Raw genomic sequence first — 14,793 nt, 5'->3', positions numbered from 1 at the left:
ATTTGGCATGAGGGTCTGCTATACAAATTGATGGAAAGCTGTTGGGGGAAAAACATACGACATTATAAAATCCATGTACACAAACAAAAAGTGTGCCGTTGAAATTGGAATAAAACACACAGATTTCTTTCCTCTGGGCTGTTGGGTGAGACGTGGACGCAGCTTGAGCCCCACCCGCTTCAATATATCAATGAATTGGAGAAGGTACTAGAATAGTCTACAGCACCCGGCCTCACCCTACTAGAACAGTCTGCAGCACCCGGCCTCACCCTACTAGAACAGTCTGCAGCACCCGGCCTCACCCTACTAGAACAGTCTACAGCACCCGGCCTCACCCTACTAGAACAGTCTGCAGCACCCGGCCTCACCCTACTAGAACAGTCTACAGCACCCGGCCTCACCCTACTAGAATCTGAAGGGTCTTCTATGCCATCAAAAAGAACAGAAAAAAACTCAACATCCCAATGAGGATCTGGCTAAAATTATTAAATCAGTTATAGAACCCATTACCCTCTATGGTTGTGACATGACGTTGCCCTGTTGGGGGAGGTTTATGACCCCCCCCCCCCCATAAATACCTTTCCCCCGTTTTCTCTCCACTCTACAGAATGGATTCTTGCAAAGCCCTTTGTTAACATAGAGAGTGTATTGTAACATCAAAAGGGAACTGAACAATCTGTATGTGATCCAACCAGTTGAAAGTGTCCGTTGGTACTTAAAGAATATGATGTCAGATGAGTTGGCGTCTGAGACATTATTACTGATGATAGGACGACATAAACTGTATCTTGGAAAGTCGACACATTCCGGGTATCAGATTCACATGGAATTGTTGTGCAATTTAAAATGTTGAAATATTAAACTATTTGTGAAAAGATTAAATGTAATTTTAGTTTTTTTAAATGAGAGAATAGTTTTCATAAGGGAAATATGCTCAAGTGGCCACGCCCACGTGAATAGGCCTTTTGTCCATTTCTGTAAGAGCCCCCGTGACTCACGACGAACCAAGCCAACCTCAGCGTGAGCTCTGGTTGCGAATGGTTGAACGACTACAAACTAACGAAATTAACATCCCGATGACGTGAGGACGGATGTCCATATGTTTAGAAGGGTGAATTTCAACGTGGAGGTGACGATCGCCACGCTGGAAGGATGAATTTCGACTATACCAGCCAGAATATAGCATGAGGTTATAGTATGGCAACTTGGTATGAACTTTGAACTCTTATTCACTAAAGAAGTGATACATCCTAGACGTCGAGTTAGCAGCAGCAGCTGTAAACTTGCGTGGCCTAGGAAAGGACGAACAATCTCTTCAGAAAGACAGGGTACTACAACGTATCCGTTCTACCACAAGACGACAGACTACAACGTATCCGTTCTACCACAAGACTACAACGTATCCATTCTACCACAAGACGACAGACTACAACGTATCCATTCTACCACAAGACGACAGACTACAACGTATCCATTCTACCACAAGACGACAGACTACAACGTATCCATTCTACCACAAGACGACAGACTACAACGTATCCGTTCTACCACAAGACGACAGACTACAACGTATCCGTTCTACCACAAGACGACAGACTACAACGTATCCGTTCTACCACAAGACGACAGACTACAACGTATCAGCCCAGAAATATTATCCAAAGGACAAGGGAGATCTCTGCTGGGCAACCCAGCCTTCCATCTTTGACCAATCTATCGAAGCGCAGCTCAACTCAGAGTAAATATTTATTGCATTTTCCTTTTCCGAATGGGAGCTTATTTAAAATGCATACGATTCTGTAGTTACGATAGCATAGCTTCATAAGGTCCGATAGAGACCCAATCCCTTTTGTTCCTCAGTCTTCCCGCGCTTTCATTCAAACCCAACCCCCTTTCTTTGTGTAACCAGCCGTCATATCTGTTCCGTCCGCTAGGGACGTTTTCCTTTATGACATCATTTGGAATCAATGTATGATCCATTCCTTTATGACATCATTAGTATCAAGGTATAATTCATTCTGTGTATATGTAATCCTGTGTGATTATTTAGGTATTTAGTAAATACATAATTAAACCCAATGTTGTATTTCTGATTCAACTTTTTAGCCAGGGTTTGTGAAGATAACCAAGAATTTTACGACGTTCAGATGAGACTGAAATAAGGTGACAATTAAAAATTGACTGCTATAAAATATTACCAGGTCTTTAAGAGTTTATTCGGAAGACAACAGCTCTACAAACATTCTTCCGTGGTGCCCCGACTTCCTAGTTAATTACATTTACATCATTAGTTTAATCAGGTAATATTAATTACAGAGAATTTATTTGATAAAATAGCATGTCATAAATCACTTAATCCATAGTAAAGACACGGCAGTTGTGAGGTCTGGAGTCCACTCACCAACCAAAAATTCATAAAATGGGACAAACACCCAATTGAGACTGCAGAATTCTGCAAAAATATACTTGGGCACCCGAGTGGCACAGCGGTCTAAGGCACTGCATCTCAGTGCTAGAGGTGTCACTACACACACCCTGGTTCGATTCCAGGCTGTATCACAACCGGCCGTGATTGGGAGTCCCATAGGGCGGCGCACAATTGGCCCAGCGTCGTCCGGGTTTGGCCAATGTAGGCAGTCATTGTAAATAAGAATTTGTTCTTAATTAACTGACTTGCCAAGTTAAATTTAAAAATATATAAATGCTTTGTATACAACATAAAACCCCAAACAATCCATGCAGAGCAGAATTAGGACTTTACCCGCCAGTTATCAAAATCCCAAAAAAGAGCTGTTCAATTCTACAAACAAACCTAAAAAGGAATCGATTCCAACATTCCACCACTGAGCCCTCAACTACTCGGAGATTAACCTAAAGAAGATGCCCCTCAGCCAGCTGGTTCTAGGGCTCTGTTCACAAACAGACCCCAGGACAGCAACCAAATTATGAAAAAGTAAAAACGACTTGACAGTGGAAAGAATCAACCAAAAATACAGAGCAAATTGGAACTATCTGGCCCTAAACAGAGAGTACACAGTAGCAGAATACCTGACCACTGTGACTGAACCAAACCTAAGAAAAGCTTTGACTATGTACAGACTCAGTGAGCATAGCCTTGCTATTGAGAGAGGACGCCATAGCCAGTCTTCTGTTCAGAGCCAGGTCTGCCCATGTGCACACTGCCCACAAAATGAGGTGGAAAATGAGCTGCACTTCCTAACCTCCTGCCAAATGTATGACCATATTAGAGACACATATTTCTCACAGACCTACAAAGAATTTGAAAACAAATCAAACATTGATAAACTCCCATATCTGTTAGGCGAAATACCGCAGTGTGCCATCACAGCAGCAAGATTTGGTGTCCGTTGCCTTGGAAACAGGGCAACCAGGAGCATAAACAACATTGTATATACCACAAATATGTATCTGTTAATGTATCTTCCCGTACTATTCATGGGACTATTTGCACATTGCTAAAACACAGCACATAGCTGATAACACTTGAAATGTCTATATATTGTTTTACCTTTTTGAGCGCAATATTTACTGTTAATGTTTTTTTTTGATGTTTCGTCTTTTCACTTTTGTTTATTTCACTTGCTTTGGCAATGCAACACGTTTCCCATGCCAATAAACCCCTTTGGTTTGAATTAAGAGGAGAGAGGACGCGAGGAGTCTGCAACTGAGATCATCCCCGTGTGTGTGTGAAATGCTCCATACAACGGTGTGATGTGAGAGGAATGTCCATAGACTGAGTATAATATGACAGATTTGATCACACATCACCCGATTGCAGTTTATTCTGCGGCCAAATATCTCGCATTGGCGGACAACAGAATTAAACTAACTAGAGACGATTAAAGCTGTGTCGGGAAATGATCAGGTTACTGTGATCTTGTATCTGTGAGTGGAGTGGTCAAACCCACTGCTGGCACCAACTAGCAACGCCAACACGGTCCATTCTCAAATACTTTGCATTGGACTCGCCACCCACGCCAACGTGTAAGCAATGTTGACATACACACGTTATCCGTAGCACACATAACTAACATACTGCAAATATTAGCCACGAGTAGTCGTAGGTATATATATATATATATATTTTTTTTTAAACTACATTAACAGAACAAACAAGCAAACTGGTGTGGCAACGAGCCTGGTCGAAACAGTGCGTCTGTCTACGGTAAGTAGACTAGTTAACGTTACCACCGCTTAGCTTGCCATTCGCTGAGTTTTGAGCAGCGCACATGACCGACAGTTTTCTTAAATATGATATTCTTACCTGCACATAGTTGCTTTCGCAGTATTCCGCAACTGTTTCGAGATTCCTAAAACTATCAAGTAACGCCCTCCGACCTGCTGGAATGTCTTCTTTCAAAAGCATTTGTAGCTCCGCCATCTTTACATTACTATACTACACTGATGCGGTTCTGGCCACAAGATCTCACGACTTGACCAATATGACTTCAGATTCTGACGTTTCTCCAAAAAGTTTTGGGCACCCTGAGTTGCTCCTCTTCATCTGCTGCTTCTTCTTCTTCTTCTTCGGGGAGTTTAACGGCGGTTGGCATCCAATATTGTCCATTATCGCCTCCAACTGGACTAGAATATAAATATATTATACTTTGTGATACAAAAGAGGGGATAACTACAAAATAATACCTATATAAAAACATACAAACACCCTTCCAACGAACCCTACACTCATTAAAAACCCACTACCACATTCCACTACATTAATAACCCTATCTGCTCCTGCACCATGTACACTCATTAAAAACCCACTACCACATTCCACTACATTAATAACCCTATCTGCTCCTGCACCATGTACACTCATTAAAAACCCACTACCACATTCCACTACATTAATAACCCTATCTGCTCCTGCACCATGTACACTCATTAAAAACCCACTACCACATTCCACTACATTAATAACCCTATCTGCTCCTGCACCATGTACACTCATTAAAAACCCACTACCACATTCCACTACATTAATAACCCTATCTGCTCCTGCACCATGTACACTCATTAAAAACCCACTACCACATTCCACTACATTAATAACCCTATCTGCTCCTGCACCATGTACACTCATTAAAAACCCACTACCACATTCCACTACATTAATAACCCTATCTGCTCCTGCACCATGTACACTCATTAAAAACCCACTACCACATTCCACTACATTAATAACCCTATCTGCTCCTGCACCATGTACACTCATTAAAAACCCACTACCACATTCCACTACATTAATAACCCTATCTGCTCCTGCACCATGTACACTCATTAAAAACCACTACCACATTCCACTACATTAATAACCCTATCTGCTCCTGCACCATGTACACTCATTAAAAACCCACTACCACATTCCACTCCATCAACCCGATCTGCTCCTGCACCATGTACACTCATTAAAAACCCACTACCACATTCCACTACATTAATAACCCTATCTGCTCCTGCACCATGTACACTCATTAAAAACCCACTACCACATTCCACTCCATCAACCCGATCTGCTCCTGCACCATGTCAAGGGGTAAAGAGACCAGACAACAGGCTAGATAATAGACAGTAACAGCAGTATACTGTAGGTAGGGGTAAAGGATAGATAATAGACAGTAACAGCAGTATACTGTAGGTAGGGGTAAAGGATAGATAATAGACAGTAACAGCAGTATACTGTAGGTAGGGGTAAAGGATAGATAATAGACAGTAACAGCAGTATACTGTAGGTAGGGGTAAAGGATAGATAATAGACAGTAACAGCAGTATACTGTAGGTAGGGGTAAAGGATAGATAATAGCCAGTAACAGCAGTATACTGTAGGTAGGGGTAAAGGATAGATAATAGACAGTAACAGCAGTATACTGTAGGTAGGGGTAAAGGATAGATAATAGACAGTAACAGCAGTATACTGTAGGTAGGGGTAAAGGATAGATAATAGACAGTAACAGCAGTATACTGTAGGTAGGGGTAAAGGATAGATAATAGACAGTAACAGCAGTATACTGTAGGTAGGGGTAAAGTGACTAGACAACAGGATAGATAATAGACAGTAACAGCAGTATACTGTAGGTAGGGGTAAAGGATAGATAATAGACAGTAACAGCAGAATACTGTAGGTAGGGGTAAAGGATAGATAATAGACAGTAACAGCAGTATACTGTAGGTAGGGGTAAAGGATAGATAATAGACAGTAACAGCAGTATACTGTAGGTAGGGGTAAAGGATAGATAATAGACAGTAACAGCAGTATACTGTAGGAAGGGGTAAAGGATAGATAATAGACAGTAACAGCAGTATACTGTAGGTAGGGGTAAAGGATAGATAATAGACAGTAACAGCAGTATCCTGTAGGTAGGGGTAAAGGATAGATAATAGACAGTAACAGCAGTATACTGTAGGTAGGGGTAAAGGATAGATAATAGACAGTAACAGCAGTATACTGTAGGTAGGGGTAAAGGATAGATAATAGACAGTAACAGCAGTATACTGTAGGTAGGGGTAAAGGATAGATAATAGACAGTAACAGCAGTATACTGTAGGTAGGGGTAAAGGATAGATAATAGACAGTAACAGCAGAATACTGTAGGTAGGGGTAAAGGATAGATAATAGACAGTAACAGCAGTATACTGTAGGTAGGGGTAAAGGATAGATAATAGACAGTAACAGCAGTATACTGTAGGTAGGGGTAAAGGATAGATAATAGACAGTAACAGCAGTATACTGTAGGTAGGGGTAAAGGATAGATAATAGACAGTAACAGCAGTATACTGTAGGTAGGGGTAAAGGATAGATAATAGACAGTAACAGCAGTATACTGTAGGTAGGGGTAAAGGATAGATAATAGACAGTAACAGGTAGTATACTGTAGGTAGGGGTAAAGGATAGATAATAGCCAGTAACAGCAGTATACTGTAGGTAGGGGTAAAGGATAGATAATAGACAGTAACAGCAGTATACTGTAGGTAGGGGTAAAGGATAGATAATAGACAGTAACAGCAGTATACTGTAGGTAGGGGTAAAGGATAGATAATAGACAGTAACAGCAGTATACTGTAGGTAGGGGTAAAGGATAGATAATAGACAGTAACAGCAGTATACTGTAGGTAGGGGTAAAGGATAGATAATAGACAGTAACAGCAGTATACTGTAGGTAGGGGTAAAGGATAGATAATAGACAGTAACAGCAGTATACTGTAGGTAGGGGTAAAGGATAGATAATAGACAGTAACAGCAGTATACTCTAGGTAGGGGTAAAGGATAGATAATAGACAGTAACAGCAGTATACTGTAGGTAGGGGTAAAGGATAGATAATAGACAGTAACAGCAGCAGAGAGGACTGTGTTGACCCCTAGACCAACCTGTTGGGGACATGTGTAGTCCAGAGAGGACTGTGTTGACCCCTAGACCAACCTGTTGGGGACATGTGTAGTCCAGAGAGGACTGTGTTGACCCTTAGACCAACCTGTTGGGGACATGTGTAGTCCAGAGAGGACTGTGTTGACCCCTAGACCAACCTGTTGGGGGACATGTGTAGTCCAGAGAGGACTGTGTTGACCCCTAGACCAACCTGTTGGGGACATGTGTAGTCCAGAGAGGACTGTGTTGACCCCTAGACCAACCTGTTGGGGGACATGTGTAGTCCAGAGAGGACTGTGTTGACCCCTAGACCAACCTGTTGGGGGACATGTGTAGTCCAGAGAGGACTGTGTTGACCCCTAGACCAACCTGTTGGGGACATGTGTAGTCCAGAGAGGACTGTGTTGACCCCTAGACCAACCTGTTGGGGGACATGTGTAGTCCAGAGAGGACTGTGTTGACCCCTAGACCAACCTGTTGGGGGACATGTGTAGTCCAGAGAGGACTGTGTTGACCCCTAGACCAACCTGTTGGGGGACATGTGTAGTCCAGAGAGGACTGTGTTGACCCCTAGACCAACCTGTTGGGGGACATGTGTAGTCCAGAGAGGACTGTGTTGACCCCTAGACCAACCTGTTGGGGGACATGTGTAGTCCAGAGAGGACTGTGTTGACCCCTAGACCAACCTGTTGGGGACATGTGTAGTCCAGAGAGGACTGTGTTGACCCCTAGACCAACCTGTTGGGGACATGTGTAGTCCAGAGAGGACTGTGTTAACCCCTAGACCAACCTGTTGGGGACATGTGTAGTCCAGAGAGGAATGTGTTGACCCCTAGATCAACCTGTTGGGGACATGTGTAGTCCAGAGAGGACTGTGTTGACCCCTAGACCAACCTGTTGGGGACATGTGTAGTCCAGAGAGGACTGTGTTGACCCCTAGACCAACCTGTTGGGGACATGTGTAGTCCAGAGAGGACTGTGTTGACCCCTAGACCAACCTGTTGGGGACATGTGTAGTCCAGAGAGGACTGTGTTGACCCCTAGACCAACCTGTTGGGGGACATGTGTAGTCCAGAGAGGACTGTGTTGACCCCTAGACCAACCTGTTGGGGACATGTGTAGTCCAGAGAGGACTGTGTTGACCCCTAGACCAACCTGTTGGGGGACATGTGTAGTCCAGAGAGGACTGTGTTGACCCCTAGACCAACCTGTTGGGGGACATGTGTAGTCCAGAGAGGACTGTGTTGACCCCTAGACCAACCTGTTGGGGACATGTGTAGTCCAGAGAGGACTGTGTTGACCCCTAGACCAACCTGTTGGGGGACATGTGTAGTCCAGAGAGGACTGTGTTGACCCCTAGACCAACCTGTTGGGGGACATGTGTAGTCCAGAGAGGACTGTGTTGACCCCTAGACCAACCTGTTGGGGGACATGTGTAGTCCAGAGAGGACTGTGTTGACCCCTAGACCAACCTGTTGGGGGACATGTGTAGTCCAGAGAGGACTGTGTTGACCCCTAGACCAACCTGTTGGGGGACATGTGTAGTCCAGAGAGGACTGTGTTGACCCCTAGACCAACCTGTTGGGGACATGTGTAGTCCAGAGAGGACTGTGTTGACCCCTAGACCAACCTGTTGGGGGACATGTGTAGTCCAGAGAGGACTGTGTTGACCCCTAGACCAACCTGTTGGGGACATGTGTAGTCCAGAGAGGACTGTGTTGACCCCTAGACCAACCTGTTGGGGACATGTGTAGTTCAGAGAGGACTGTGTTGACCCCTAGACCAACCTGTTGGGGACATGTGTAGTTCAGAGAGGACTGTGTTGACCCCTAGACCAACCTGTTGGGGGACATGTGTAGTCCAGAGAGGACTGTGTTGACCCCTAGACCGACCACCGACACGAGAGGACAACGTTTCTGTATCAAAGTGCTCACACAAGACATGTACAGTCTGCACTCAATAATACATGTCACCCTGCCTATCCTGTCAAAGTATTTGTATTTATTTTTCGGTAATAACAATTACCCCCACCTACGACATTCTTTCAAAAAGTATACTCAGTCATAACAGACTTTCCATCAGCAAATACAATTCAGAGAATGAAAAGGAACGTTTGACATCTTCCTGAGTCTGAGGGTGGTTTGACATCTTCCTAAGTCTGAGGGTGGTTTTAACATTCCTAACTCTGAGGGTGGTTTTAACCTTTCTGAGTCTGAGGGTGGTTTAACCTTCCTGAGTCTGAGGGTGGTTTGACCTTCCTGAGTCTGAGGGTGGTTTAACCTTCCTGAGTCTGAGGGTGGTTTGACCTTCCTGAGTCTGAGGGTGGTTTGACATCTTCCTAAGACTGAGGGTGGTTTGACATCTTCCTAAGTCTGAGGGTGGTTTTAACCTTCCTAAGTCTGAGGGTGGATTGACATCTTCCTAAGTCTGAGGGTGGTTTGACATCTTCCTAAGTCTGAGGGTGGTTTTAACCTTCCTAAGTCTGAGGGTGGATTGACATCTTCCTAAGTCTGAGGGTGGTTTAACCTTCCTAAGTCTGAGGGTGGTTTGACATCTTCCTAAGTCTGAGGGTGGTTTGACATCTTCCTAAGTCTAGGCTGTATCATCACATAGGCTGTATCATCATTGTCGGTGATCAGGCCTACCACTGTTGTGTCATCAGCAAACTTAATGATGGTGTTGGAGTCGTGTTTGGCCACGCAGTCGTGGGTGAACAGGGATAACAGGAGGGGACTGAGCACACACCCCTGAGGAGCTCCAGTGTTGAGGATCAGCGTGGCAGATGTGTTGTTACCTACCCTTACCACCTGGGGGCGGCCCGTCAGGAAGTCCAGGATCCAGTTGCAGAGGGAGGTGTTTAGTCCCAGGGTCCTTAGCTTAGTGATGAGCTTTGTGGGCACTATGGTGTTGAACGCTGAGATGTAGTCAATGAATAGCATTCTCACATAGGTGTTCCTTTCGTCCATGTGGGAAAGGGCAGTGTGGAGTGCAATAGAGATTGCATCTTTGGATCTGTTGGGGCGGTATGCGAATTGGAGTGGGTCTAGGGTATCCGGCATGATGTTGTTGATGTGAGCCATGACCAGCCTTTCAAAGCACTCATGAATACCGACATGAGTGCTACAGGCGGTAATCATTTAGGCAAGTTACCTTAGTGTTCTTCGCTTCCTTGGGCACAGGGGATATGGTGGTATGCTTGAATCATGTAGGTATTACAGACTCGGTCAGGGAGAGGTTGAAAATGTCAGTGAAGACACTTTCAGGCACACTTAGCCAGCATGGCTACCACAGCATTCTGCAACGATACGCCATCCCATCTGGTTTGCACCTAGTGTTTGTTTTTCAACAGGAAAATGACCCAAAACACACCCTCAGGCTGTGTAAGGGCTATTTGACCAAGAAGGAGAGTGATGGAGTGCTGCATCAGATGACCTTGCCTCCTCAATCACCCGACCTCAACACAATTGAGCTGGTTTGGGATGAGTTGGACTGCACCGTGATGGAAAAGAAGCCAACAAGTGCTCAGCATATGTGACCAACTGCCTTGATTCGGGCTTATGTGGCAAAATTTGAAATTGTGTTTTTTATATATATAAAATCAGAGACACAGAGCTACAAAATAGTATATCATACATTGCATTTGAGGAACAATGGGAAAGTAATTTTGCTTCGATAGTTGATTAAAAAAAAATGGCCTTTGAATGTTTTGGTACCTACTGGAAAGCTCCTCTTTGTCTACACCCTCTTAAGCTTTCGGTCTCCTTAAGGGTTGATCCGAGTGTTCTGTCCTCACAACAGCAGTCAAGCACCCAAGCTAACTGGCTAACGTTGGCTAGCTTGCTAGCTACTTCTAGACACTAATGAGAGAACAGCTCACTCTGACCATTTTACTCGCCCTAGCAGAGCTGGTTAGGCTGTTTCATGTTATCCAGAGCGTTGGTGACTGCAACTGTGCTGCTGGCAACAATTTACACTTTTTAGCCAACGTTTACTGACGGGCCATATTCAACGGGTTAGTCTGCTCTCTGGCACACTCAGACGAGAGTGCTCTGACACCGGAGTAGATAGCCAGAGCGAATTTACCAGCTATGTCTAGCAACAGTTGTCGCAGTGACATTAAATGGTTACTTGCATATTAAGACAGGTAGCTAGCTAGCTAGGTAAACAATGAACCATAATCCCAATTCATGACGTTACTACGCTGCATGAATATGCAGGTATCTAACCAACCAGGTTCAATGTTAGCTAGCTAACATTAGGCTAACTAGCAAAGCAAATGACTCTGAGATACGAATAATAAGATCATACACGTAACATTAGCTAGCGAGCCAACCAGTTAATGTTAGCTAGCTAGCTAACAGTATACTTTCTGTCATAATTAGAAACGTGTAATACCTGAAAATATCTTTCCCGTATACATCATTGGTGGACGCTTCTCCCTGTCACGGATGCCATGGTTGCCCTTAGTTGAAGATGTAATCCAGCTCACTGGTCACCATAGCAGCACCCACCTGTAGCACGCGCTCCAACAGGTATATCTCACTGGTCATCCCCAAAGCCAATTCCTCCTTTGGCCGCCTTTCCTTCCAGTTCTCTGCTGCCAATGACTGGAATGAATTGCAAAAATCCCTCACTAACTTTAAGCATCAGCTGTTAGAGCAGCTTACCGATCGTTGCACCTGTACATAGCCTATCTGTAAATAGCCCACCCAACTACCTCATCCCCATATTGTTTTTTGTTTATTTTGCTCCTTTGCACCCCAGTATCTCTACTTGCACATTCATCTTCTGCACATCTACCATTCCAGTGTTTAATTGCTAAATTGTAATTATTTCACCACTACGGTCTATTTATTGCCTTACCTCCCTACTCTTACTACATTTACACACACTGTATATAGACTTTTATATCATGTTATTGACTGTAAGTTTGTTTATCCCATGTGTAACTCTGTGTTGTTTGTGTCACACTGCTTTGCTCTATCTTGACCAGGTTGTCGTTGTAAATGAGAACTTCTTCTCAACTGGCCACCTGGTTAAATAAAGGTTAAATAAAAATAAATAAAAATAGCTGGGGAGGCCTGTCTGGCTGGGGAGGCCTGTCTGGCCGGGGAGGCTTGTCTGGCTTGGGAGGCCTGCCAGGGGAGACATGCTTGTCTAGCTGGGGAGGCCCGTCTGGCTGGGGAGGCCCATCTAGCTGGGGAGGCCTGTCTGGCTGGGGAAGCTTGTCTGGCTGGGGAGGCTTGTCTAGCTGGGGAGGCTTGTCTGGCTGGGGAAGCTTGTCTGGCTGGGGAGGCTTGTCTAGCTGGGGAGGCCTGTCTGGCTGGGGCTGCTTGTCTAGCTGGGGAGGCCCGTCTGGCTGGGGAGGCCCATCTAGCTGGGGAGGCCTGTCTGGCTGGGGAAGCTTGTCTGGCTGGGGAGGCTTGTCTAGCTGGGGAGGCTTGTCTGGCTGGGGAGGCTTGTCTGGCTGGGGAAGCTTGTCTGGCTGGGGAGGCCTGTCTGGCTGGGGAAGCTTGTCTGGCTGGGGAGGCTTGTCTAGCTGGGGAGGCCTGTCTGGCTGGGGCTGCTTGTCTAGCTGGGGAGGCTTGTCTAGCTGGGAGGTCTGTCTGGCTGGGGAGGCTTGTCTAGCTGGGGAGGCTTGTCTGGCTGGGGAGGCCTGTCTAGCTGGGGAGGCCTGTCTGGCTTGGGAGTCCTGCCAGGGGAGACATGCCTGTCTAGCTGGGGAGGCCTGTCTGGCTGGGGAGGCCTGTCTTGCTGGGGAGGCCTGTCTGGCTGGGGAGGCCTGTCTGGCTGCGGAGGCCTGTCTGGCTGCGGAGGCCTGTCTAGCTGGCTATATTCTGGTTGGAACATGTATGATTAAATGTCACCATTGAGCTAATAGATGTGCCAACATTGAATTCATGTTGATGAGAGGAATCACTTGAAGCCATTGCGTCTGGTCAGTTCTTTCAGTTTTGCCCAAAGGATTGTTGTAACAGGCTGACTACACCGCTGGCGTCGTATGCGTGAGAGTTGCAAAATAAATGTTATATATTATTCAATTATTGCACCCACACTGCCTGCGCGCGCCAACGAGCGTCTGCGTTGCCAAGCGCTAAAATAGAAGTCAGTTCTATTTGTGACGCAGATCGCGCTTCAAGTCCTGCCTCTCCCATCTCCTCATTGGTTTATAGAAGCAGGTACCCACGTGCCATCTCCTCATTGGTTAAACCCATGTGGGTGACTGAAAGACGGACGAGGTCGGTGGCAGTAATGCACCTAATTTATGAAAGTTGCCAATCGCAATATAAAGTCCAAAGAAGAAAAAGCCTGGAAGGAGGAGAGATGTCTAGAAACGATTCGGTTGACCGTTTTATGTGTGGATTAATTGGTGGAGTAGAGGACCTTGTGCATTTCAGGTAAAATAACAACTCAATGTTTAAATCCCAGGACAAATTAGCTAGCAACAGCAAGAATGCTAAACAGGACAAATTAGCTAGCAAGTGCAAGCTAGCTAGCTAAATTGCTATAAATGTAAAATGCTTTTCGACCTGTCCCCAAATTAATGTCATTGGTTCAGAGTTTGTTTTGATATTTTAACCTGCGTGTCGTGATCGCGTTTGGTGTAGGGGGACAAAATAAATGTATGCACGATGGTGCACGATGGCGCACGATGGCGCACGATGGCGCACGATGGCGCACGATGGCGCACGATGGCCCACGATGGCGCACGATGGCGCACGATGGCGCACGATGGCGCACGATGGCGCACGATGGCGCACGATGGCGCACGATGGCGCACGATGGCCCACGATGGCGCACGATGGCGCACGATGGCGCACGATGGCGCACGATGGCGCACGCACGCAGCCGGTTTGGGTTCCGTGTTAATGTCCGCCTCCTTTTCAAAAAAGCCCACCTTGGAGGAGGGGCCAGAGCAGGAAGCACTGCCCAACACAGGTTGTAGTCTTTCAGAAAGACGTCCAATGGCGTGATGGGACATAGACAACCTTATCTCCACCCACACAAATTTATAGTATCAGTATAAAACAGAGCCTTGGAGAAATGCCACAAAGCAGGACTATAGATATACACCCCCATCAATACAACAGAAGCTGTCATAAGTTTCTGACCATAGTTCTTTTGTATTTTCTTTGTTTTAGTATGGTCAGGGCGTGAGTTGGGTGGGTATTCTATGTTTTGGTTTTCTATGTTGGTTTTTGCCTTTTTGCCTTTGGCCTGCTTTGCTTTATCTTGGCCAGGTCGCAATTGTAAATGAGAACGTGTTCTCAATTTGCCTACCTGGTTAAATAAAGGTTAAATAAATAAATAAATAAAAATGATTCTCAATCAGAGGCAGGTGTCGTTAGTTGTCTCTGATTGAGAATCATACTTAGGTAGCCTTTTTCACCTGGGTTTTGTGGGT

At 45.3% G+C, this 14,793-nt stretch overlaps 1 protein-coding gene across 4 annotated transcripts in view; it reads right to left on the bottom strand.

The window, feature by feature from the left end:
- The window catches only part of LOC129820685 (abl interactor 2-like), a 57,952-nt gene extending 53,414 nt beyond the window's left edge, over positions 1-4,538 (bottom strand). For all 4 annotated transcript variants that reach the window (XM_055877531.1, XM_055877535.1, XM_055877532.1 and 1 more), the window contains exon 1: positions 4,286-4,538. In XM_055877531.1, the coding sequence (XP_055733506.1) occupies positions 4,286-4,402 (117 nt within the window). In that variant the 5' untranslated portion in view covers positions 4,403-4,538. The remainder of the gene's footprint in view (positions 1-4,285) is intronic.
- Positions 4,539-14,793: the final 10,255 nt, after the last annotated feature.

This window comes from Salvelinus fontinalis, chromosome 23 (genome assembly GCF_029448725.1).
Source record: "Salvelinus fontinalis isolate EN_2023a chromosome 23, ASM2944872v1, whole genome shotgun sequence".
NCBI lineage: Eukaryota > Metazoa > Chordata > Actinopteri > Salmoniformes > Salmonidae > Salvelinus > Salvelinus fontinalis.
The sequence above is the reverse complement of the archived record's forward strand: the minus strand, read 5'-3'. Positions and strand labels throughout refer to the sequence as shown.